Source organism: Puntigrus tetrazona, chromosome 1 (assembly GCF_018831695.1).
Source record: "Puntigrus tetrazona isolate hp1 chromosome 1, ASM1883169v1, whole genome shotgun sequence".
Classification (NCBI taxonomy): Eukaryota; Metazoa; Chordata; class Actinopteri; order Cypriniformes; family Cyprinidae; genus Puntigrus; species Puntigrus tetrazona.
Window position 1 is genome coordinate 16626325 of NC_056699.1, and position 27997 is coordinate 16654321.

General features: G+C 37.0%; 1 protein-coding gene across 10 annotated transcripts in view; it reads right to left on the reverse strand.

Annotated features, from left to right (window-relative positions):
• Positions 1 to 27997, reverse strand: part of rims1b (regulating synaptic membrane exocytosis 1b) — a 56394-nt gene that overhangs the window by 3508 nt on the left and 24889 nt on the right. For 4 of the 10 annotated variants that reach the window (XM_043237837.1, XM_043237829.1, XM_043237814.1 and 1 more), the window contains 22 exons: positions 27114 to 27988; positions 23385 to 23425; positions 23100 to 23210; positions 20536 to 20635; positions 20197 to 20320; positions 19700 to 19746; positions 19023 to 19141; positions 18722 to 18852; positions 18160 to 18331; positions 17637 to 17790; positions 16386 to 16442; positions 14278 to 14431; positions 12431 to 12544; positions 11952 to 12014; positions 10155 to 10244; positions 8594 to 8700; positions 8302 to 8340; positions 6862 to 6977; positions 6578 to 6738; positions 2613 to 2827; positions 1268 to 1418; positions 623 to 729 (listed from right to left, as the gene is read on the reverse strand). In XM_043237837.1, the coding sequence (XP_043093772.1) occupies positions 623 to 729; positions 1268 to 1418; positions 2613 to 2827; positions 6578 to 6738; positions 6862 to 6977; positions 8302 to 8340; positions 8594 to 8700; positions 10155 to 10244; positions 11952 to 12014; positions 12431 to 12544; positions 14278 to 14431; positions 16386 to 16442; positions 17637 to 17790; positions 18160 to 18331; positions 18722 to 18852; positions 19023 to 19141; positions 19700 to 19746; positions 20197 to 20320; positions 20536 to 20635; positions 23100 to 23210; positions 23385 to 23425; positions 27114 to 27988 (3248 nt within the window). Of the gene's footprint in view, positions 1 to 622; positions 730 to 1267; positions 1419 to 2612; positions 2828 to 5514; positions 5668 to 6577; positions 6739 to 6861; positions 6978 to 8301; positions 8341 to 8593; positions 8701 to 10154; positions 10245 to 11951; positions 12015 to 12430; positions 12545 to 14277; positions 14432 to 16385; positions 16443 to 17636; positions 17791 to 18159; positions 18332 to 18721; positions 18853 to 19022; positions 19142 to 19699; positions 19747 to 20196; positions 20321 to 20535; positions 20636 to 23099; positions 23211 to 23384; positions 23426 to 27113; positions 27989 to 27997 lie in introns of all 10 variants that reach the window. The other 6 variants (XM_043237885.1, XM_043237844.1, XM_043237877.1 and 3 more) reach the window with 5 other exon arrangements.

Below are 27997 nucleotides of genomic sequence, written 5' to 3' on the forward strand. Positions count from 1 at the left end.
TAAATTACATCGGTGCCATTTCTTAACACATATGTATATGCATTTTATACATATTTTGAAAATGCATAAAAATTCGAAACTTTGCACAAGGATAATACGCTACAAGGAAGAAAGATTAAAAAAAAAATTGTGCAGAAATTAAAGATTTGTCTTTTATGCTCAAAATCATTAGGAAATCATCAAAATCGTGTTTCATTAAGATATTTTGTACATTTCCTACTGTACATATATCAAAACGTCAAATTTTTTTGATTAGTAGTATGCTTTGCTAAGAACTTCATTCGGACAACTTTAAGGGAATAGTTTTGGACCAAAGATATTTTGAAGAAGTTTCGTAACCGGGTTGTTTTGGGTCACCATTGATTCCATAGTATTTTTTCCTACTATGCCAGTCAATGGTGACTCAAAACAGCCCGGTTACGAAATTTCTTCAAAATATCTTCCTTTGTGTTTTTTTCACCCTCGAATTCTAGATTTTCAAATCGTATCTCGGCCAAATATTTTCCTATCCTAACAAACCATTTTCTTATACTTATTTCTTCAGCATTCAGATCATGTATAAATCTCAATTTAGAAAAATCTACCTTTATGATTTTGTGGTCTATGGTCTCACAAAACCTACCAATCGCCGGTGTGGCAAGTGTCTGTCGACCGACTAGTTGAGCAGGGCCCAGTCCATCCAGGAAGTCACTGAACTGAGTCTCGACTCGAACTGCTGGAAAGATTGGACTGACCAAGACAAACATGGATATGAAATACTGCAGGTGTTGTTCTTTCTGATTCATTTTAGATTCATTAAAAAAATCTAAAGTTTTCAAAAAGTTCAGTCTTGTTTCAATGATTATTGCACCCAAAATATCGTAGCTTTATATGCAGGTATGTTCCCACAAACTGTTTTTTTTTAAGGCATAATGGCACTGCCTGACTGACAGTTGTCAGGGTAACAGGAACGGCACTTAAGGAGGTTGCTATTGCTAGAAAATAATAACCTTAGTATAAGGATTGCAGAAGAGGAAAAAAAAAATATGTAAAATTATTCTGAATCGTTGTATTTGCAGAAACAGGAAATTGCTCCGTCTGACCCATGCTTGCAGACACGTCCATGCAAGAACTCGCTATTGGTATGAAATAAGAACAAATGTTTCTGTTGTTTTTTACAATATTTAACAGATGTTTGCAATATACAAAAAACATCACGTAAGTACAGCATATATTTATAAGTACAAAAATAAATGATGTGATGCTAATAAAGCAGGAGGAAACGTACCTGCCCTCAGAGTTGTAGCTGTTCATGCTTCCGTTGTTAGATTCACGGCTGGGTTGACGACTCATATTCCTCTGCAACTCCACAGCCATTCCCGTCTCCTGGCTGCGCTGGATCGTCCCTTGACTGCCCTTCGACTTCTTATTGGATGCCTCTGAAGACGGACAGATTTCACAAACAATCGGAAAAAGAGTTTTAAGAGAAGCATCTGTATCATTCATTTAGAGAAAAAAGAAATTCTGCGATAAAGTTTTAAAGAGTTGGATCAGTGTCCTCTCTAAACAACGCTGGTCGAGCTGCATGCTATCTCTTATAATACCACGTCCTTTTTGATGTTAAAAGCAGACAGCGAAATAATTTGACAGCGCTTGTAGCTCCCACCGGGATGGATGCTAACCGAACTGCGTTAACCACCTCGCTTTATCTCTCTTAAAAACAAGGGCATGTCTCCTCATCCCAAATCCCTTTTTGTCTGCTTACATAAAACAGAGAGAACAAAATGCAGTTCCCCCGGAGGTCTTAGACTCCTCTAATGTGCTTTCAAGACTTTTTCAAAAGGAACAAGCTCTGTGGCGCTGACATGAGTCGCCTGATGAAAAATCTTATTATATCAAACAATGAAGAGTGAGTGCTGACATCTGAAAGCACTAAAATAGCCACAGGTGCCCCTCTGAAAAGACCCTGCTCATGTTTGATGAGGACAAACCATTGCTAAAGCATACACTTGAACTCATAGCAGGATACTAATAGAGACAAAGACACAGCGTACTATCATACTGCTAGTATTATATCTACATTCTGTGTTATATGGCAGTAAGAGTTGTATGCTAGCATGCGGTTCTGAATTCAACATAAGCGATGAAATGTATGCAGTTCGATAAACACCGAGTGCCCTCTTGTGCCATCTAGCGAAAACACTTCATATAGAAATCTTGAAAATATTTCAATGAACCGAATCTTACACTTTCATAGTAAAATGTGCACTAAAAAGTGCTGATAAAAGCATATACATTTTTTAAAGGGTAAATGTGGCATCATTTTATTATGTTTTATTATGTATGCACTGTGTGTTGTTCATATTGTAGGCTTAATATTAATAAACGTGCATTGTGCACAAGTAGTAGTTGAATTATAATTGTTATATCAGCGATATGTCAGTAAATATGTTAATAACTATACTTAGTATGAAATAAAGGCATTTAAAAATAAAGGTATTACTTTTTTTGACTAGGGAGGACATTTTTTGTTTTACTGTCACTATTGAAACTGAGATATTCAATGAGAATATGTCAGGTTTAATTCAAGTCTAAATATGACTAAATCAGCCGGACTAGGAGCAGTGACTAACCTGTTTGACTGATCTGTGAGGTGCTTCGGCTGCGATTTCCCACGATGGCCACAAATCGAGCGTTGAGGCTGGAGCGGCGTTTTTTCGCTCCAGTTCCAACCGTTCCCAAGGCGGTGTCAGACTGGCTGCCGTCTGTTCGCTCTGACGTGTTGATGTCACCGCTCACGCTTGTGCTCTTCAGCATGCTTCGACCAGAGGAGGCTCTGACCTGTCGACTGCAAGCGAGAGAAAAAGAGGCAAACTAGTCGATGCAGTCGATCAAAAAAAGTAACAGATGCTAAGCAACGCTAAACAGACACTGAATGATATTCAAATCGTTTTAATTCTTTTGTAGGTTGTTTTTACAATACAGCCTACTGACTATCCTTAGCACACAAATAAAAGCTAGTTTTGTGATTTTACACAAATCAGTATGAAACGTAAAATACATGACATGCATATTTTCAGCTAGCTTCTCTATGTAAACAATTAGCCTGAACCATGACTCCTGCAGTAGTCAAGACATCATGTTAAAGACCCCATAAAATCATTTGACAAGCACAATTTTATTCCCTGTTTTCCCAATTTTTTATATCATCATATTCAACAGTGTTTTCCCAGTGAAAAACTAGACTACCCATGAGGACATCTTCACCAATCAGAGAACTGCAACAAGCAGATCCCTTCAAAATAACAGTGGCTGGTTATTAACACAGCACTCATAAACTACTTAAACGTTTGTAACACACTTGAAGCCTTAAGAGTAGTCCTTGAGACTAGATTTACACCCAACTGTGTTGATTAAACAGCAACATGTTTGGTTCAGTTATTCAAGCTGTCTACATCATGACACAGCAGAACACTTGGACAGTGCAACCACGTCCTCTGCTGCCCCCTGGGGGTTCGGAGGAGCTGCCTTGTATCTGCGCCCACTGACGGAGTCAAGGTACTGCAGGACTCTCCGTCATCTCTACACCCTAACCCACTGTCTGTGGGGACGGGAAGTGAGGAGGTGGGTCTCTCTTCCGCAGGCCGGAGGGTAGCGACAGCGGGGTGACGAGACATGGGTCTGGGTTTGGGATCCAGTGCAGGCTCGGCATTCAAGCATCGGAGGTATGAGGTGAGGCATGCAAAGAGGGCTCTAATACACAGGACGTACATTTACACAGACAGAGTGGCTTGTGAATGAAGCAGAACACAAACAAATGAATTTAAACAGCATGCACAATGAACCTATCAAACTACTTGTAGGGTAAAGGATCATTTTTAAGACAGCAGGGAAGAATAGTCCAATGCAATACGAATAGCTGATGTCTCTCTTTGCTAAAATGATGAGGATATATAATATATGAATACTAAGTTTTTTTCAACATCTATATTTTAGTTTGCAATTCATAATGAATGTAGGGAAATATATAGTATATTTAAATGTTCTCTATTTTTAACCAGATTTTTCATCTTATTTTAAAGATACCTAATTTCATATAATAGCGTATATATAAAAAATTGCATCATAAATGTAAACAATTTTTAGACAGTGTTTAGTATGTCAGACTAGCAATTTCCGAAAAGGATTTCCATCAACTGCCTGTGTAAACTGATAACTAGTGTGTGGCTTCAAATTGATCAGAAACATTGAAGATATTGGTTAGTAAAGCCCAAGTATAAGGTATCAGAAAAGAGATAGGAAAAAATGCCCATAGAGTGTTTGTTTTTCTATCGCAATTAAGGCATTTTGTAATATTTATTGATTGTAGTCAACCGCATACAGTTTCCAGTGGCTCTGTAGGCAAGTACAGTATCTATTATTTGTATACAGATCTGTTCACAATTAATGTACATAGGCCTATACTAAACAATATCTAGTCACGTAGAATGTGTAACACAAGCTTGGTGTTCAATAAATAATTGAAATATATATAAAACGGTTAGTTTCATTCCTCGGTTCTGGTGTTAAAAGTGGTGTTAAAAATAAATGATGCAGTGGATGATATTCTCTGTTCTTCTTTAAGCTCCATTAGATAAGAATGCATCACAGAAATAAATGATATTTGAAAGTATATTAAAATAGAAAGCCATTATTTTAAATGGTTAAAATATTTCACAATATTACTTTTTTCTGTATTTTGTATCCGATAAATGCAGCCTTGATGAACTTAAGAAACATCTAAAAAAAAAAAAAATATATATATATATATATATATCAAAAAAGTTGATGAAAGGTTTTGATCCACTTTAAATGTTGACTACTGTATGCAATTCATAAATACAAATACAAGGATTCCTGAACTATTATTTCATAATTAATACTAATAAACAACATTATTATTTATCTTTTAATTTTACATTTATGTAGTTTATCTTTTTAGCATCATACAGCTTTATATGAAGTGATGTAATTGCAATAAAGGTTTATGCTTCAGGAAGCTATTTCTCATCGCCTCCTTTCTATGTAAATGAGTCTTATTATAGAATGCGCCGTGCTCAGAAAAGTAAGTGTTATTAAGGTTTCATTCACTATTACCGAACATGGTGTGCAGGTGTTAAATAGAATTTTATGTTGTATACATTTTCCAAGTGATCATGGCAGCAGTAATTCATCAAATGTTGAGGAAGAACTGGGCACACGTCCAGATGTGCGGTGAGGTTGAGCGTGCTTTTGCATTTTAAAGAGCTGACTACGAAGGGAATCATACAGTGAAGTATGATAGATTGTGGTAGTCTGTTGGCCAGCAAGATGAGAATGTTAGCTGAGCACATTTCTGTATGCTGTTACTGCATTTGCAAAGTTCTGTTATCAAATGGTAAAACAGTGGAAATAAACAGAAGTAAGGTTCGAACATTTTGGTTGTTTGTTTTCTGACGTGAGGTAAGGATCAAATTTTATTCGGTGGTGGATAAGGTGAAGGCTTGGGCATGTTACCTCACATCTCCAGCCACCGTATGACGTCTGCGTTTAAGCTCCTCAGAGAAACGTCTCTTTCCTAGACTCCTCCTGTTGTCTGTTCCATTCACCCCCCATGAAATCCTTCTCTCCTTCTTTTCATCTCCTTTACAACTCTCCAACGATTTCGACCTTTGACCCCCAATGCAATATGCATGCATGCAATAGAGCACAAGCCATAACAGCAAGGAAAGTAAATCATGCAGAAAATAAAAAATGTAACAAGCCATGCACGAGACGGACAGCTAAGAGCATGCAAATGTTTAAACACTCAGCGAAAGAAATATTACAATCTGAGGACACACGTCACTTTTTGATTAATTCCTGCTTCGTATAAAACAATTAGAAAAGTTTACCAGCGAGAAATAGTATGATCGTTGTAGAGAAAGCTACAATGATCGTACTATTAATAAGCTATAGTAAAAGTTGGCATTATTTTGAGGTGAAATGAAAAATAGCAAAGTGCTAAAGAGATATAAAATATTTTTAAATTTACTTTGTTCATTCTGACCCAAATCTTACTAATTTACTAATTTCGGATCACTATTTTGATCACTTTTAGATATTTTTTAGATATTTAAATACAAAAAGAAAGAAAATGTATTACATTATTGGTTATCAATCAAATAAAGTTCATAAAACATTACATACATACATAACTAATGAAGCTAATGAATAATAAAATCTTAAAAATATCAAATTTAATAGTTAAAAGAAAAGAAGTGTGTAGAATTAGTGAATTATGAATAATTTGCAGGGGTTTTTTTTAAATATAAAGCAATCATGTAATCAATAAAAAGTAACCGCAATCAGATTATTAGTAATTGAAACTGCTGCATAATCTAATTACAACTATTTTTGGAACATTTTCGACATACTAGATAAACTTCTAGCCATTAACAGACATTTTGATTTGTGTAGCTTCATATCAGATCATATTCGCGTTTTCTCCCAGTTTATGCTTATCCTATTTTTAAACAGTTTAACGCAAAGTTTGACCGAGCGTTATATTTGGATCCTGCGTGTTTCTGAACAGGCTAACCTGATTCTCCCATGTGGTCTCTCAGACTGAATGGACATGTAGCTGGTGGCGCTGAGCCGTGAGGCACTGCTGGCACGGGAGATAGCCGATGCATCGCTCATGTCGCTGTCTGATGACCTCGCAGACATGTTATCACAACTCCTCCTCTGGTCCTTGTACATCTAAACCATCAAAGACAAGAAAAAACCTTTAACAGGAATTACAAACCTGGTGTGCGCAGCAGCATAGCTGGCGTACACGGCACACACGTGAGCTGGAGACCCGAAAAGCAGTTTAACACTCACATCTCTCCTGTTTTTGAGCTCTGCCTCTGGGTCGTGACCAGAGCTGGCAGAAGAGCCTGGCCGATAGGAATGTACTCTCATTTGCAACTGACGAGCCCGCTCTTCCACCGCCAGGGCTACAAAAAGACAGGAAATAGCAGACAAATCTCATTTAAAGAAGCATAAAAAAGTGTTAATTAAAAATGCTAGGAGAATATTTATACAACAGCCGACATCTCTGCCTGTGACATTTTTACTTTTGGTGGAAGTGAATGTTATTGAATATGGTGGAATATTAATATTTTCCCTGCTTGAAAATCCATTTTAAGGTGATACAAAAATTTCACCAATACATTATTACCATATTTCTCCAACTGATCGATTATAGTAAAAATCGGTTTGTTTTACAAGTTTAATGTAATGTTTAAATATGTAAATAAATATTATCTATTTAAATTTGCTGTTATTTGTATTTCTTTCTGAAAAGAAAAATCTGAACACTGGATGGAGCCAGTTTCAAGTTTCCTGTTTGATATTGCTCACATACTAAAGAAGGGATTTTGTATTTCTACATTTATGACTTTGAAAATACAGTTATTCCTTTTTTTTAGTAATAAAATGTCATTTAAATCATGCCATATGTGTCATATGAATAAAGTTAATTTTATATGAACAAACCCCCTCCATAAAAACCTTCAAAATATACATAAGAATGTGTGAGTGACAGAGAAAGAAATAACTCTATAATGAAACTCTATAGTGCAGACTGTTGATATTCACAGCATTAAACTATGCACAAGCCGATTGGTTTATATTGCAGCCAATAAACTTTACTTTACTATTTTCCTTTGAAATGGCTGGTTAGCATTCACTAGAGCGTTTAGCAGTGCTTACAGAGCTAATCTGAAACCCTTCGCATTCCCAAGCTCCACCTGAATAGATCTGCTGTGGCTTTTTATATATGCTACTTGTGCAATAGCAGAAATAACCAACAACAACCGCAATAACCAACAGCAGCAGCAGCATAGCACATCTATTCTGATGAATACATTACCGTGCTAAAATCCTCTGAGAGTCATCAAGATATCAAGTACTGATGTTTTTACAAATGTGCATTGTAATTGAAATCCTAACACTTAATTGTACATAGTGGCTGTTTTATTTCCACTAGTCTAAAAGAAGATGTTACGGAAGCAATAAAATATGTGTTTCGATATAAGCTGGTATCTACATTTTGGGACTATGGTAGTCGGTTTCTAACAGGTCCAAGCTGGCCATGACCTTGTTCACATTGGTTTTTGGAACAAAGTGTCTGGTAGACAAGCAAACGACCCACTCGGCTGAATTACTACACTGCGTTCCAAACATTGTTCAATTTGAACAAACAATAATCCTTTATCTTTCAGACATGCGAGCGATCGATCGATTCTAGGGCAAAATGCAGAGAATGGAATGCGATACCTGAGTTAGGTTTCTCCTCAGGTTTACTGTTGACATGGTCTTCATGAAGATGGGGTTGAAGGAATGTGAAATGGCGCGAGAAGAGACAGAAAGGAGTAAGGTAGAGAGATCAACAACTTGTTGACCACATGAAAATAAGGACGAGGACCAAGGAGCCGTGAAATTACCAGGCACTTATAAAGGTAACTGGGAGAGATTCATGGGAGTGAATGGTAACAGCATTTTAACTTACTGTCGTCTGTGTTTTTGAGTATTTAGAAAGACAGAGAGAGAGAGAGAATGAATTGCTTACCTTGCTCTATACTGCTGCTCTTTGCAGGGAGCTGTGGCAGCTGTCTGCCCCTGCGTCCTAACGACGTGGTCCCTGCCGGGGAGTAATGTCCACCGTACTGAAGTTCTCTGGGAAGAGAGATTTTGTCAAAATTACAAACAAACAATTACAGTTTACATGAAAAAGCCAAGAGTTATAAATGGGGGTGACATCTGAATATTCTCACACGCATACAGATTTGACTGATTTCTTTCCTAAATTGCAGTGACTACTCTAAAATATGAGACACCAGCGTTTCAGTGGTTAAGGATACAGAATAGGACGCATGCTTCTTTGATAATTGTTTTATTTCCTATTTTCCTGTTGTACCTATAAGGATTTGATTTCAAAAACACTATCATAACTAATAAACTATATCCGTCATTTTAAAAGTCCTTCCGTAAAGTTAGCCTGCTTTAAATGTTTCAAACTGTTTAACAGTTGAAAACTTTCATTACAAATTAAGAATTGTTATCAAAAATGAGCTACGTTCTGTTAATAAAGTAACTGGAATAGTTGAATTACTTATTACATTTTTAAAACAGGCTTCCTTGTAAGTGTAACATTTCCGAAGTAACCTTCCCAAAACTATTTACTACAGTCACAGAAATACAAGAAAGTTTATTTGAGGTTAGTGGTATAATTATTGTATATTTTTTTGTATTGTTGACTTCATATGATTAAGATATCACAATAATCAGCGGTGCCCAACTACAGGCAGCTACAGGCTCAGCCGAGTTCTGAGGGGCTCCCAGCATGCACCTGTCAGCTCGTGGGGAGTTAGGGCAGGAACCCCCTAAGCTGGTCTGGCCAAAGGGCCTGAGGGGAGGCTCCCTCCTCCTCCTGCCACCTCTGAGGATAGAGGTGGGCTGAAGTCTAAACACAACCACAGCAGAAAAGGGCATGGGTGAAAAGAAAAAAGGAAATTATGTCATGAGAAAAAACCGAAATGGGAATCAATACCAAACAAAGTTAAATAGTAAATAATGTGGAAAACGTGATCAAGAGATGTTCAAAGGATTATTATGAGATCTCACCTGTCGCCATCAATGGTTTTCTTGTTAGCTATCTGACAGCTTGGCCTATCCAAATTGCCAGAATGCCTTGGATATGGAAAATGACTGATCCAGAAAACAAACAAAATGGAAGAAAAAAAACAAAAGGTGGAATGTAGAAAGCTAAATGAAAAGATATCACGGAGTTCAAGGCAGGTATAGTGCTTCTCTGCTTTTACTGAAACCGTTACAAAAAAAAGATGCTGAAGGTGAAGTCGGTAAGGTTGTATAAATATATTATTACATTAATATTACATGAATATTTTAGGGGGAAAAAACTGCATTGTACTATATTTAAACAATGTAATTTATTCCTGTGATGCAAATCTGAATTTTCAGCATCATTAATCCGCATCATTTAATTTGCAGATTCAAAAATGGTATTAATTTTGTAAACATTGGTACTTGAACCCAAACTTTTGAACTATTTTCTTCAGATATTACACAGACGCTGCAGTGTAAGTGTACTTGTCCCTGTTTCCACATACCTTTCTCTTTCGGGCGAGTGGAAGTTTGACTCTGGTCTCAAACAAGTCGTGCTGGCACTTCTTACTCTGTCTAATGAAGGCTGAAGATCACTGGAGAAAAAAAGAAAGAAAGAACAGTATTAACCGTAATGAATATACACACTATTAACAATCATTGCGTAGTAGGCAGAGTGTGTCCATTTCGTAGCATTTTGTAGTATATTTTGAAGGTACTTACACTTGAAACCCTTAAAATCAAAAAAAAAAAGTTTGGGATCATTTTCGAATGTTCTCTGTTCTCTTCCTCTGAAGATGTAACCTTTAAGATGTTAAAAATGTAACCTAAAAACGGCAACATCATCCTGAACTGGTTAAAGCTAAATCTACTTATATCTTAACATAGTAATATGGGCGTATATGGCATATTATTACTTTATTAGTAGCTTGTTGCTTTGTTTCTACTTGGGGCTTTTCTAGCTCAGCACAAACGATCTGAAACGCTCGCTGCTCCTTCTCACTTGCTATTGATTGTTATCTGGTTTTGGGCCCCTTACCCAGAGCTGACCTCGTCTGTGAACCTGAGAACACGCTGTGGAATGGCACTAAGAGGGATGACTCCATCCCTCTCCGTTCGCCGCGGCGGTTTGTTCTTTAAGCATGCAGGGAGGGTAGAGCTTAGCATGGGAAGAAACAAAGAAATAAACAAAAGCATGCAAAGAAAGCAAAAATCAACTAAAAATGAAGTAAAAGCAGAAAAAGCTTTTCATAACAAGAAACTATTAATGCTCTCAGTTGAATAAATCGAAATCCAGAAGCCATCTCTGCGATTGGGATTGAAAACAAGAAGGTAATAAGGGACATTCTCGGGTTCTTGATGAGTCAATGATTCGGGGACCTTTCCAGTTTGAAGGAATCGTTAAATTAATGTTGCAGACTTACAGTTACATATATAATATTTGTGATGCTGAAATGACAGAAAGCATTAGGAAAACATGTTTAATAATATATCAAATGTGTTGCTTTGAAAAGTGCGTGCGTTACTTCAAATTAATCTGTTATTTTGAGATATTCGAAATTCGATACATTCTATTGAATTTTAATAAGAGTAATACTTTAATTTATCTCATTTGGCTCATAAATTAAAGTTATAACTGAGTATGCGATTATGAACAGAAAGCTACAGCAATTTCACAAACTTGCTTTGAATGGTTGATGGACAATTAATAAACGCACATAATATTATTACAAAATACGACCGCTTTTAAGGGAGAACATGGTAGACTACAGTACAGAGATACAACACAATGAAGGAGCGTGGGGGGCGGTAGATGGGGGCTGGAACAGCACACAAATTTCCTGAAAGGGTCTGAAAGGTTTCACTGACACTATGGGAATCTGCTCAATGGCTTACCTGTAAATATCTTTATGTATACCGTTCACTAACAAGGGCATCTTTGGGGGAAGTGTGTTACAGTGCCTAGCTAATTTCCTAATTACAATAACACAAACAAGCAGGCGTCAAAAAGAGCAAATCATAATAAAAACCATTACTCAAGCAAACATAAAAATCCTTTCAATCGATTAACTTGGCAGGCACAGGCAACGGATGAAAAATGACTGTAAATAGAGATTTTATGGAAATTCTTAAAAGCAAAATGAACTCGAAGACGCTAGCAAACAAACAAACAAATAAATAAAAACATCGTTCTCTGAATTCTCTAATTATACTTGCATAATAACCATAAGATTTGTATGCTCGGAAATTGTTAAGAAACAGAAAAGCAATGCATTCTAGGATACAAGTAACTGGATTTTTACCTGTTTGTATGCAGGCACTCAGCACTCCCACCTCGGATTGATCTGTGCATCTCCAGGACCTCGCTGAGTTTGCCATGGTGATGGTGACACATTGACAGTTTGACAACCAAACATAAAAGAAAAGTAAGAGGATGGTGAGGGAAAAGAAAAGAAAGAAAACAGAATATGCGTAGAAAATGATAGACATGTATTTAGCAATATTTGTACTATTATTAATGGGAATGAACTAAAAACTATGACTGTTAGTCATATTAGTAGTATTAGTATTTAGTAGAGCAACAGCATAAAACATTTTGTTGACACAATATGAAAATCAGGTCAAACTCTGTTCTAAAACATCAATGTTCTTCATGCTATTTATCATTAAAAGATCTAAAGAGATAAAAACATACAGTTCGAATATGCTACAGAGTTTTTCCACAAATACACGCACATTTTTATATATGCATTTGGAGCGTTAAGCAGAAAAATTGTGATACCTGTCCTCTGAATATTCATAGTCAGAATCTCCGGAGCGATGTTCCTGGTGGGAGTCGTGGTAGTGAGAGGGAGAATAGGAATGATGGCGGTTTTTGTGGATCTCATCCAGACTCCTGAGGAGAGGATGAAGAGTGATGAGTCGTACATCACACACAAAACATCATCTACAGGGGAAGACACTTTCTTTCATGAATGAGCTCTGTGCTGGGTCGGACGAAAGAGATTTTGGAGAAACACTGTTAAAATTAGTGAGGTTTGGGGGTCTACAAATACAACTCATTACACCCTAGAACCACTTTAAAAGACAGAGACATGTAGATGTTTGTGAAAGATGTTTTCTCTGTTTTGGAGGGGCGATCATTTTCAAATCATACCCTATTAATTGCATCAGGATTTGTTAATACTTCACAATAGCTAACGGTGGATAATTGTTATCGGAAAAAAGTAGTTTTTTATTAATAACCATCGCCTATATAGCTGATAACTTTGTCATTATTTTAAATGATTTTTGAAAATGTAACCACTATACTAAACATAGACTTCTTCATGGCTAGTGTCGTGGCAGATGCATTGTTGCTACTATTAATAAATAAATATTAACAGAAATTATTTCAAATCTTTCAATTACTTATATATATATATATATATATATATATATATATATATATATATATATATATATATATATTATATATATATACACACTTTATTGCCAAAGGTATTCGCTCACCCATCCAAATAATCAAGTGTTCCAATCACTTTCATGGCTACAAGTGTATAAAATCAAGCACCTAGGAATCCAGACTGTTTTTACAAACATTTATGAAAGAATGGAGCGGGGTCAGCAGATGCTGAGGGGCATAGTGCGAAGAGGTCACCAACTTTCTGCAGAGTCAGTCGTTACACACTGATTATCTCAAGACTCTAGAGCATGGTGGTTTCATGACGAGCAGCTGCATCTAAGCTGTACATCACCAAGTGCAATGCAAAGAGTTGGATGCAGTGGTGTAAAGCATGCCGCCACTGGACTCTAGAGCAGTGGAGACACGTTCTCTGGAGTGACGAATCATGCTTCTCCATCTGGCAATCTGATGGGCCAGTCTGGGTTTGGTGGTTGCCAGGAGAACAGTACTTAAAGTTTGGTGGAGGGGGGTTTATGGTGGGGTTGTTTTTCAGGAGCTGGTCTTGGCCAATTAGTTCCAGTGAAAGACATTTTGGACAATTCAAGCTCCCAACTTTGTGGGAACAGTTTGGAGCTGGCCCCTTCGTCTTCCAACATGACTGTACTCCAGTGCACAAAGCAGGAGTCCTGACCTCAATCCCATAGAACACCTTTGGGATGAATTAGAGCGGAGACTGAGAGCCAGGCCTTCTCGTCCAACATCAGTGTGTGACCTCACAAATGCGCTTCTGGAAGAATGGTCAAAAATTCCCATAAACACATTCTTAAACCTTGTGGACAGCCTTCCTAGAAGAGTTGAAGCTGTCATAGCTCAGTTCATATGCGAGTCAAGGCAGGTGAGTGAATACTTTTATATGTGTGAGTGTGTGTATATATATATATATATATATATATATATATATATATATATATATATATATATATATATATACACACACAATGTTTATTAAAAGCACTGAAATAAAAGATACAAAATGCTGGATAAATAATACATGCAAAGTTAATGAAAACAAATGCAAAATTGACCTTAAATGTCAATATAATAATAATAATAATTATAATTATTATTATTATTATTATATAGTATATTTAATTCTATAAAAAGAATTGACTAATAACAAAAGCTAAAAATCTTTAATGTTGGATTGTTAGTTTGTGGCTCACCTCTGCATAGGGACGTGTGCAGGTCGAGAGCGGGCTCTGCATTGGTCTTCTCTGTGCGGGGATACTGACCGCGAGCGATGCTGTATGGCCGCCTGTCTCTCAGGTACGGTCAGTGTGCTTGACCTCTCCCGGTCTCTGGAGTTCCTCTCTGCTGCTTTAATACAAGTACATTCTGTCATGGACTTGTTCCAGCCCAAAAAATACAGGGACATCGGAGAGTGACAATAACACAACAACATTCACATTTCTAAAACTACTACAACGATTCATGCCAAGCTGAAGTGTTGAAGTACCGGCACAACCGCTACTGCTCTACACATGCTAGAAAGAAAACAAGCAAAAAAGAAAGAAAGAAAAATCTAATTGTACTGTTACGATTTGTCTGATTTTGTCTCCTTTCATTGTATTTATTTGCATGATCAATAGGTGTCACATTTTACATTTTATTTTTATTATATTTGCTGATACACAAGTTCAGTGAAAGATTAGAAAGTTTCTAAAAACATGGGAAGTCTTGTGTGATGGTAAAAAAAAGCCTTTAAAATGTCCTATGGTTGAAATATGATATTAATATGATAGTTTTCCCTTCCGACAATTACTTCCATCACCAAGTAGCACCATAAAAATGTCCTCTTTCTATGCAGTTTTTTGTTATTTTGTGGTATTTCTACTACATTGTGATTAGTTAAAGAGCAAAAACAATGCTTGATGCACAACTGTACTAATGTCAAGCAAACAACTCCGCAAAAGCTATCTGTATCAACATTAATTTTCTAAAGCACAACTGTAAACAACTCCAGATGACGCTACATCTGATGAAGGATATGCTGGTTTAATTGGACTAGCCTAATTCATTAAATCCTAATGCAAAACGAAGCACTGAACGGCATGTGTCTCATTTATTTCACTGAAACATACAGATTTCACTAAAATATCTATGAAGTGAATGCATTTTAGCACAATTTAGAAGCGTAGAAGCAGACTGATTTGCAATGAAGAATTGGGGCTTTTTGTAAAAGAAATCTGGGAAGGAAGTGGATTGTCTCCCAATCAGCGTTGAAAGGAATTTAAAATGTGCCTAAATTAAGCATTAAGCGCTACAGGGTTTCTGAGAATTCATGACTCATGCATCTGATGAACTTTTTATGATTGCTCATCAAAGCACTAACTCTGAACAAGTGCAAGTTTTCCTAAATTAATAAACAGAATAGAAAGCACTCCAATATCCCCACAACTCCACCAATGATCAAGTGAATCCTGAGTTATCTCATATTAAAATCAAAATATGTCACAATATCAAGTTCTCAGTATTAACCTTAATTATTTAAAATAATAATAAAATTAATAATGGTGTAAGTCTATGACAAAATTTCAATCGAACAGATCGTCTAGGCAACAATCCTCACATTTGGATATCTTGGATATCCAAGATAAATATAGAGCATACCGTGTTTACTGCAGGTCTGACAACCTGCAGAACTCTTATGTTCAAAATATTAATGGAACATAGTATAAAAACAGCAACAACTTAAGATTCAAAATATCAGCCACAGCGTATATTTATCTTTTATGCTCTAAATTCTACAGCAAGCTTTTCTACAGGCATGCAACAGAGGTAACATCCATTGTCATAAGACCCATATTAATCCTGTTACAATGCTGTAATACAGTGTTATAATCACTTTATAACCTCAAGCTTGACAACAAAATTAAACAGGTCTTATGAAGGCGATAAAAGTGCGTTTCGCAGAGCGTGATTGTGGAGTCATTCCTCCATGCACGGACTTCACGTGAAGTGTTTCTGTGGTTCAGTTGAACACTACAGCTCAGCACAGGGGGAGAAAGACAAACCAACACGAGCTTCGTTTACGATATATTATTCTATTCTAAGCATACACAGGCTGTTTGATCTCATGCTTTCATCTTTGTGCCAATTAAAGAGAAATTAATTTGTATTTGAGCTGCTTGTTTACATCAAAAAGGCTCGGAGGAATATTAAGAACAACAACTGTAAACTCTACAGTAATAATAATACGTGATATTATGTGCTTTCTTTCTCACCCGGTGTTGGGTTTCTACTCTTCAGAGTAAAGATTGCCCCCACCCACCTGAGGAAACTACCGTTATACCATCATCATAATCTGTTTCAATGATGCGATGAGATCCTGAGACACACACACACACACACACACACACACACATATACACAACATACAGTTCAACTGCGGAACATAAAGTACAACAAATACTATAACTGCACTGTAACCTGAATTTGAAGCAATTCAGTTTTATCTTATTTTTCCTTCACCCTCTTTTCAGCACAAACTGGGGTATGAATAATTAACGTGGCCGCATTGTTTGATCATTTGCTTGCTTTATTTATACAGTAGCTGTTGATTTTGTTCTCGTGTTTAGTAACTTTTGAATGTTGTCTGCGCTGTTCTGTTTGAACTCATCAGTGTTAATCTCATCAACAACATTAGCGACGAAGATATTCATTCATTACTGATACATATTACTGGTACATATTAATTACTAATACTAATTATATGATTTTGTCAGATAATGCAATCATTTAATAATAATCATGCACTGAACAATAAACATCAGTAAACTGAAGCACTTAAATTACTCACCCACTTATCTGTATAACGCAATAAAACTACAACATGGAAAATGAATATCTGAAGCATGAAGTATTCACAGCATTGCATCACTCTAGTGATTATCATGTTATTTTAGGAGCTCAAGTGTTCATAATTAAAAAGGCTTTTCAATATTGTGTTTGATCTGATTCTTTTCTATATTTCTGTTTTAAATTTAAAATTAGTCAAATTAATTTATATATATATATATATATATATATATATATATATATATATATATATATATATATATATAAAAGAATAAAACTAAGAGTTAAAAACAGTGGTTTTGTCTCATCAGGTTTTTTTTGTGATATGAATATATTATGTCATGTTTTTTTAAGGTTATAATAATAGGACATTAAGTAATTTGCTCTTTGTGACATTTACCTTTTCCCACAAAAAACATGAAATGAAGCACATTATATGAACCTATTTAAAACATATTTATGTACATAAAGGAAACAATTTGCACCACTCAATTTTAACTTGCAACTAAGGGCATCATCTATAAAAACATACTAACGTATGTAATTGTGTGAATAATGTTAATCTAAATACAAACTATAATATTTTGCAAGTCATTCACTTAAAAAAAAGAAACGCAAAAAGAGCAATGCTGTTGCCTTAATTTCGTTTTTACGAACACCTACATTTTTATTTTACAGTTGACACACACACACTATTAACACACATGCGCCAGCTCGCACTTACTTTGCAGTTTTTTACTAGGACTGTCTCCATGAACATGTCTGCGAGGGAGGCAGGGGGACGGCTGGGGCAACGGCAGGGACGACACATCGTGGGTCTGCAACTTGTACCAGTGTGCCTGGTCATCCAACAGAGCTGTTTCCAGCTCGATCAGAATCTGGTCAAAACAATAAAAACAGAAAAAGAAATTTGAACCATGAAAGAACAAATGTTTGGAGGCCAAACTAGCAGATATACACTTTATACCAGAGAAACATCAATTGTCTGCTTCAGAGCAACTGCACACCAGGGGCATGTATAAATTAGCATATAAACAAAACGCACTTCAAAGAGCATATTACTATGCTCCCAACGAAAAAAAAAACCCTTAAAACTTCAGGTGGTTTGAAAAACTATTCTTGTGCATACCAATAGAACTGAGAAAATGGAACACGAGTACATTATGTTTGTTTTGAAGCTAGATATAGATACATTGACAACAGGTCTTACTGTCAGGATATAATAATTAATAAACACACACACACACCTCTCCCAGAAATTCACTTTCTTCCTCCTGGACTCTGGGCTGGTCCCAAACAGTGATCTCCAGCATGCGCTCTCTGAAGTCTCTGCGGTGAACGTGAGAATACAGGAACGTCTGGTTCCACTTTGGCTCTGCAATCTTCTTCACCGTTTTCGTCCGTCTCTTGCTCTTGTCGCTATGCAGATGAATGCGGTGTGCTTATAAGAGTGTGTGCAGTCTGCGCAATTTTACAAATTTCTCCCAAAAATCAGCACAAATAGTCTGCAGGTTCCATTTCCACCTGCTTATTATTTAATCTTTTGGCACGGAATGCATTTTAGATACTCAGCAATACCCAAAATGGAAAATGCAAGTCAGATCTTACAGTAGAGGGCTAGGGCATGGACAAATATATCATCAAAGATAATAAAAAAAAAATTGAGGCCACCAATCTACACTGCCATTCAAAAGTTTACAGTCTACAGTCTTCCAGTTTTAGTGCTTTTAAAGTATCTTCGCTTCTGAGCAAAAATACAGTATTTTATACGCTATTATCACGATTATTAATACATTTGAAATATTTTACCTTCTATCAGGAAGAAAATACATTTTGACGTAGGGATTTCTGGGTCGTCCGTCTGGTCGAGGGGGCAGTTCTCGTGCTTGTAGGACATTGACAATGAGCTGATGGCCCACTTTATCATACCATAATTTCACCTAGGTAAAAACAATACTTATTAAAAAACATATCACTTTGTTCAGTTTTTAAAGTGTTGGAAGTATTTTTTTATAACTAGGTAACAGATAAAATATACTGACCTTGTTACACACCACATGAAAAAATGAGAAAATAGATCTAAATAAGTGTTACCCCCCTCCATGCTTACCGACAACTGGCCTGGCAGGACCAGAGGGAGGTCTCTCAGCATCCCAGGGCTAGTCGGTGACATTACAGAGATGGATGGACGGTCCACCTTTTGGGATTCATCTATAGAACTTGAACCAGCTGTAAGTTCAAAAAGTTGACATAATAGGTGTACAGCTGTGATGTATTGCACACTTATTGGTGAAACGTACTTAATTTAGATTTTAGTGTTTGTCATGTCTTATTCGTTAAATGGATAGTTCACCCAAAAATGTATATTTTGTCATCATTTACCCTCATGTTGTTCCAAACCTTCCTTATGTAGAACATAAAACAAAGTATTTTTAAAAATGCTGGTAATCATGAAATTAACCTGACATGAAATTCCCATTGAATTCCATAGTATTTCTTTTCCTACCATGGAAGTCAACCAACAACTCCTTTAATGACTGCTTCTGAAAATAATTTAGCTCATGTGCCATTGCATCAAACAATTAAAGTTCATAATGACTCTTGTTTGGATGCATTTTAACCACATACGAAAAGCAGCTTGGGCATTCCTTTAAATATCTCCTTTTGTGCTCCACATACCAAATAAAGTCATACAGGTTTGAAAAATGACACGAGTTTGAGTAAATGATGACAGAACTCGTACTTTATGGCGAACTAACTTTTTTAAACCAGAGTCACAAAACCTACTTGATTCTAGAGGAGGATGTGATGTTCCTGGAAGTCTCGGTGTATCTCTGCAGGAAACAGAAAATTGAAGCACAGGAGAAAAGAATGTCAGTTGACAGATCATTAGCTTCTCTCTCGGTCAGTTTTTCCACACACATACACAAACTTGACTGCACATTTCCTCTTGAGACGTCATAGCAAAACTGTCCAGACACAGGAAAGAAGAGGGAACCGAAGGACCGCTCTAATGCAATGGCTGTTTTAAGGGTGAGAGGAGGGTGGTCTGGAGCATGTAGGGTGACAACAGGGACACTAGGAAGAAGAACACTCTCAGATACTCCTTTACTTACTGATATGCTCTATAGACCTTTTTCAAGAAGTTTTTGGACAGAATTCGCTGAATACATCTTTAACATGCAACAGGAAGAAAAATCACTGAAGTCACTCGTACATCCAAAGGTTTGTTTTCTTTAATTTCTGAACTAGCTTGTCATTATTTTGTGGTTTGTTTAGCTTACCCAATCGGTCTGGAAACAACTATTTCCACTTGAGGTGCTGACTGGGACTCTAGAATAATATTGTACACTTCCTTTTTAGTTGCGCCAGGCAACGCCTTTCCATTCCACTGTAACACCTCATCGCCTGAAATCAAAAAAAGAATCCATTTAGCACTTGGAGGTGTCCTGCATAGACAGACTGACTGAATAATGAGCTGTGAAAAATTACACGTAGATATGCAACCAAAAATATCAACGGAGCTCTCGCAGAAGACATGCATGAAGCTAAGGTCAAAATAAAATTTGAAAACATTGCAACTTCCTCACAAAATTAGCCAGTCAAAACTGAATAATTATTACCTGCTCGTAAATGGCCTACAATGTCAGCCAAACTTCCTTTCTTTACTTTGGTGATGAAGGCCCCCAGTCTCCCTGACTCTGTCATTTTCCCACCAACCACCTGGACAGGACGTACGAGTCAAATAAAGTCACCTTTATTTTTATAGCACTTCATACAAGAGAGATAGTTTCAAAACAGATTTATAGTTTTAAACAGGAAAGTAACAGAACCAATTATGCAAATCCAAAATTGTAACTAAATAAAGCAGCTCTAGCAAAACAAAGTGGCATTTTTAGTGCAGTTTAGATTTATATCAGTTCAGTAACTGTGTAATGAAACTTGTCCAATTCAGCAATAAGAAGCCCTAGCATCAGTGTTGTTATTCAGCTCTAGTCATTTCAAGTTTTGTTTTGAGTCAGTGCTGTCTAAGCAAGCCAGAAGACGATGAACTCAAGCTCCATCAGGGGACAGAAACAGAGAGAGAGAAAGGCCTAAGTGAATGAACACAATGACATAGTGTACCATGTTCACTCACATTGTGCAATAACAAACTAAGCACTGTTCTTAAGCATCTTTACACAGACATTTTGTAGAGGATGGGCTAGCAACGCTAAGATGCATAATTTGAAAGCACTGCAAGTCACTTTGGATAAAATGTCTGTCCAGTAGAGTAAAGAAGCATCCAATAATTTACTAGGATGACAAAACAAACAATAAGCGTGCCTGATTACGAGTACGCCTGATAAAGACAAAACATTACTTTTATTTTAAACATTACTTATTTATTTTATTTGTTTGCCGTCTTGGTAAGCTCTATGTTGTTGCTCAAAATAATAGACAATGAGTTTCTCAATAATACAGGTTTTTAAATCAAAGTACCTTGTTAGCTAACTGCTTTGTTGTATTGTGCTTAACAAAGACATCTTCTGAAGTCTACTGAAGGTACAAATATTCACGCATGCACCAGTGACTTGCTCTCGAATGTTCATGCATTCTCAAATATGGCTTATGCGGCCAAAAGAACAGCCACTAATAGGCCATCTAATTATATCTACGGTAAAAATGAAACTCTAGATGGTGCATGTCGTTAATGCAAATTGATGATGTTCACAGCTTTAAACTAGAGTGCTTGGCACAAGCTGATTGGTTCATGTTGCATATACGCAGCCTATGAACTTACTGCTTTAAATGATTGGTTAGAATCCACTGAAGCATTTCGGCAGCGTTTATTCAGAATTACTCTGAAACCCTCCACCTACCCCAGCACCATCTTCTATGGGCTATTTTATAAGCTACTTGTGCAGCAGCAGTCCGTCTTAAACACTCACCGCCCCATATCAGTGTACGTACTGGAAGTACACTGGCAAGTTACTACACTTGCTTTGCAGCAGCAGCAATAATCTACAAAAACAGCTTAAACCAACAGCAGCAGCATAACAGATCTATTCCACCAAGAACAAATACATTCACACTGTCATAATCGTTCCCATGCTAAAATCTGGTCCAGACCAAAAGGCAAAATGATACATTTGGTCCTGGTTCACTCAGAGTTCACATTGCCATTTTTGACAGTGAACCTAAAGATACGGACCCTAAAAGTGTAGTGATACTTTCAGAAACTGATTAGTCGCATTGAATGACGTATTCGTGAAGGAACTGAACACAAAAGGCATGTTCACTTTCTTTTCAATGTGGTTGCATGTGCAGTGTGGGACATCAAAGCCCCCATTAACCGATCTGTCTGGTCAGCGCCACATTAGTCAAACACACTACTACACCTACTGGACTAAACATGCTCATTGTTGTGTGTGCATATAATTCTGTTTTCACCATCTGCAAACTAAAAAGGAGCTTTTTTGCTCAATTTATTTTGGTTACACCACTCATTCGTTGTCGTCAAATCATGCTGCATAGAGATTTAGTAGCATTTGGTCTGTGTTGTGTTCATAGTTCGTTCATAGTTCATTCGGAAGCTGACCGAGACCCATATTTTTAGCAGCCTCAGTCCGCTTGTTTGGCACGCACCAGGGTTTGGATGGCTGCGTTCACACTTACTCAGTCAAACCGCACTAACAGAGTAGACCCACCAGAGTAAATCGATCCAAACTGACAAGTGTGATAACACCCTTACAGTTGGGTCACGATAGACCTATAACGACCCATTTCGTTATTAACTTCATATATTATAACAAGACCAAATGATGACACGAAAAGGCATCTAACAGGCCATTTATGGTGCAGCCACATTTAGTGCAAAATTTGGCAAGTGAAACCCAATCATTTTAATGGGAATTAGTAAATGAAGAACTTTGCCTGACGGTGGCTTGATTTCCCAATGCCAATTTCGCTTTGGGTTCAAGTTTGTGATCTCTGACCCAAATTTGCAGCACAGACAGAAAGCAAGCAGTTTGTTAGATAGTTGGCAGAATAATTTTGAATATTTATTTAATTATTCCCATATTATTAACTATATTTTGTCAAATCTGGTCCCACTTTCAATAGAGTAAATGGGACCACACCTTTAGTGTATTGCATCCCTTCAAAGTGCAAGAGACAAAGATGTGATTAGCTAGTGTAAGCTCACCTTCAGACCCAGCAGGGAACCAGCTTCTCGTGGCATGGTGGAGCGCTTACTTAGAGTGATGCGGCCAATCAAATGATCTCCCTCTTTGGATGGCTGCCAGCTCACTGGATGCTGTGAGGAAGCAAACGATGCTTTTTTAGTCCCATTAATGCTGAACACACATGCTGACATGACATGTATATGTGAACGTACAATGCATTGAGAAACAACTGCTGTTTCTGCTATTAGAAATTGCCACTGAAACATAACTGCAATATACGATTGAGAAACAGTTGAAATCCTTACGTGCCACACAGCTGGGTCCAGAGGATGACAGTCCCAGTCACCTGCAGAATAGAAATTGACATTATGAACACAGTACTTTTACAATAAAGTTATAGAAACCTGATGACAGTCGGAACGGGCTGTGTATAGTAGCTTCTAGATGGAAGCCAATTTGGGAAAATATATCTTTTTTAATATTTTAAATTAGCCTTTTTTCATTCGTTAAAGTTTTTTTGTAAACACGTCTGTGTAGTTTTTATTAAGTTTATTTAGTTTTAGTTAATTTAATAACCTAATGAAATGTTGGCAACTAGCTGAAATAAAATACATTTTTGTGTTTTTAATATTTTATTTTAATTTCAGTTGTAATAAAACAAAATGTTTATTTCTGAATGCTTTTTTTTTACTTTTATTTTTTTACTTTTACTTTTAATTTTATGTGAATTATACTTCTAGAGCAAATTTATACGCATATATAAAATACAATGAACAAAGAAGAAATTAAATTTATCTCAGCATGTCAATCATTTTGTCCGATGTCATATTGAATGCCTTAAAGCGTTAAGAAAAATGAACCGTGTTAAACATTCGTAATTAAACATGCGTAATTTTGACAGGCCTAATCAATACATCTGGTTGTTTAATGAGGCCCAGAATTTGACATTTACCTTACAGGAAGAGGGAATTCTCTCACATGATGAACTGTGTCTAAAAATAGTATTGCAGTGGCTAGATTTACACTTGAGAAAAAAATTGTGCTATAAATTAATGGAGTTCGTTTAACTTAAGGGGAGCATATCGCAAAGTATCTTTGCCTTTAGCAACAAAGGTAGATGTTTAAAGTGCCAAACCCCAAACAAGATAATATATAGCCAAGTATAAAATTTTACAGTCTCATTTGATCATCTTGATTACATTCATAAAACTGTCTTACAACTCTAATGTATAGTGCCCAAGAAGACCCTCCGCACATACTGAATGAAGCATGAGCTATTCCCTTGGCGATCCCTGACATTATAAGCTTCTGTCCGGTATTTGCTTGTCCTAGTTATCAGGAATAAAGTCAAATTAGCTCTGTACCCAACTGCCACTGCAAAAGATGGTGCAACAGTAACAAAAAAAAAAAAAAAAAAAAAGATGAGCAATAGGGTTAAACGATTGTATGTAGAAACAATTGATCTAATGTCAAATTGAAATAGAACTTTTTCAGGATAAATAACCAGCAGTCCAATATCGGCAACAAATCAATAAATTAAGTAAAAAAAATTGCAATCTATTTCATCTAATCTCCAGTGTTGATGTAACACTTGCATTTTTAGGACAGCGTAGGAGGAGGTCACAGGGGTGATGGAGAGAAGATGGGAGGGTGGGATTGGGAAATGACCCGAGTCAGATTCATGTTGGAACATGTTTGCTATCAGGTCGTGGCTTCAACCGGGGATATTATGCACATGGTAGCTTCAGGGTGTTTTTTTCAACTTCAGCATAAAAGAAACTCTTTTCAAACACATGTACAATGTCATAAGTATCAAATTATGACTTATGTTTGAAACTATTCTGCACTGTAGTAAATGACTGTGATTTTAACATTTTTTAAAAAAAGTTACAGTAAAAACCTGTTAATGGTAAATTCCTAGCCCGTAACCCGTAAACTGACAGTCCCGGACATGCCTGAATTGCATTTAAAATTTTGTTGCATTTGATGTTTTTTTCTGTAAAAAACATAACTGTTTCTTATCAGTTATGTTTATTAGTGTTGTATGTTACATGTAATGCTGTTAAATTAATGTTTATTGCATATTTTAGTTTAATGAGTCTCACCATGATGGTGTTTAGTGCTTCTGTGAATGACACTGAGCAACTTCTATTTATGTTCATATTTAAAAGCTAATCTCAATAGTACAAAACAGAGTCAGTACTTTAATAGGTTGGTTTACTAACATTATATATCAGTTAATGAAATTATGGTATTTAACTGTAAATTAAAAATAAAACTATAAAACTGAAAACGCTGTCACCTTATTTTTAACTGACGAATTCCGGCAACTGCAGCTGTCGTTTTTTTATTGTAAAGTTTATCGAATTTATTTTACAGTTCGGGGTGGAAATGATCAATTTTGTAATATAATATCAAACCTATTTGTTTCTTTGTTTGTTAAGATTCATTTCAGAGCAAGCTTTTCTGGACGTTAAACCCACACGTCAACCCACAAATCATCAAGTTCTCACAATTTTTTACGTAATTTGACAAAATTGGAGCTTGATTAGATACAAACACATCATGCCAGGGACTTTCAAAACTCTGTGACCTGCAGCTGAGAGTAATGGAAAGAGCCGAAACGTATTCATGCTCAGAGCAGGAATGGGTTACCCAATGATGAATATGAAAAAGGTCCCCAAATGGCACATGCCGCATCCCAGGACTGACGAAAGCCAGCCAGTCAGTCACTCAGCGGTTTTATGTGAGAGAGCTGCTGACCTAATTCCCAAATCTGGTGCCCTAAAAATGTTCCAAATAAACAAATGGAGCTTCACTGAATGAATCAGCAGGGTTTGTTTCACAGACCTCAGACTCTGGACCGATCATCATGGTTGAACAGGTTCAATGACGTATGTAACATGATGGCTTTGATGTGAGAATTATGCAAAAGTAACACAGTTATAAACTCTGAGAACAATATGTATATTTTCATGTAATTATTAAAAACTGATCATAGCACTGGGAGATGACCGTAACGGATCAAAGTGGCACTCACACCTGCATTCACATCACCCTCGATGACCACGCATTTCACACTAATGCAAAACAGAGCTGTTTAAGATGTTAATTATGGAATTCATCCAAGCCGATCAAGTGAGAGTTGCACTTTTAAGATTAAATCCATAAAGTGTGGGGTAGCAGTTTTACTGTTGAATTATTCCTGATTTGCATTTTCTCTGTGTTTTAAGGCACTTTGAGAAATAGTGAATCTGTTTTGTGTGTCTGTGTGTGTGTGTGTGTGTGTAAAATAAAGATCAGAGTTACAACGTTGTGAAATCTTTTCAGCACAACCAAGGCTGCATCCATTTGAACAAAAATATGAAGTAAAAACAACATTACCGTCACTGTTTTCTAGTTGAATAAATGTAAAAATGTAACTCTTTAAAAGAAAACTCTTTAACTCGACTAAGGCTGCATTTATTTAAAAGAACTGCTTTCTAGTATATAAATATAAATGAATATATTTTAAAATGTAATTTATTCCTATGATGCAAAGCTGAATTTTCAGCATCATTACTGCAGTCTTCAGTGTCACACTATCATTCAGAAATCATCCTAATATGCTGATTTAATAATCAAGAAACATCTATTATTATCAGTCATGAAAACAGTGCTACTTAATTTTTTTATGGAGATTATAAAACAGAAATATAGACTAGAAACATTGTAATATTGTCAGATTTGACCAATATAATAAATTCTTGGGAAATAAAAGTACTAATTCTTTCAAAACATTTAAAAAAATCTTTCTGCCCACAATATTTTGAATGGCAGTGTTTACACTTTATTTGGACTAATATTTCATAATCCAAGTTTTTCATTTTAGCTGAAAACACCTGCTACTTTAATAACCTTGTGTAATGAAATAGTTTCAGCACCCATGGCCCATTGCCCCACACCAAACACACCATCAGTCTGTTTACTTAATGCTGCCATGATCGCTAAAAAAATGTACAATTTAAAATAAAATGTTAAAAAAGGTAACCTACCTTTTTCACTAACACTTTCGATCTCCACGTCCTCACAGCTGGTGTATTCAGGTGTGGAGCCGCCCTCTTCTTCCGAGCTACTGATGGACATCTGCCTTTTGTTGAGGCCTCGTTTGGGTCTGTAGGCTCTAGGCGGAGGTGGCCGTAACGACTCTGATTGGTCCGAGCTAAGAGAAGAATCTTTACGCATGATTTCTGCAGCCTTTTCCCGCTTAGCCCTGTGCAGAAAAGCTGCGGACCCAGGTTCCAGATGCCCCTTTGGGCCCCAGTCCTGTCCGTCCCTGAGGTCTAGGGGCCCGGTAGGACCCATTTGAGGACCACCGTGGCCCTGTTTGGCGAGGGATCCTTGTCCCCCAATGCCACCCCCCACGGTCCTGTCCACAGAATAAGCTCGATGGTTTTCTAAAAGGGTCTTGCGGTCTTCGTTGTTGGCCACTCGTTGCCTGCTCATGCGATTTCCAGCCGCCTCACCCCCATCTTGCATTAATCCCACTTCGTTGATGGCCAGGTCGCTGTGATGGCGCTCCTGGCGCATTTTGGACACTTTGGCATGCATTCGCATTTCCTGTTCCTCCTTCTGCGGTTTGACAGGGTAGCGGGCGAGGTTCGGGTCACTGCGGTACCGAGTCTGGTACTCTTCCTCTCGTCTTTGACGTTCTCGCTCTTCCTCTTCTTGTCTCCTTCGCCGTTCGGGATGGGTGGGCTCATTTTCTGGGTATTCCTGCGAATGGCCTTTCTCCAATCGTCTGCTGTCACGCTTCTCACCTGGAGCTCGGTCTTCGGAGGCCTGTGATGACAACCGGCCTGGGCCTCTCCTTCTCTCTCCACGTCCTATCACTTTTCCATTCTGCTCGTGCAGGGACACGGGTCTCTTCCTATTATTC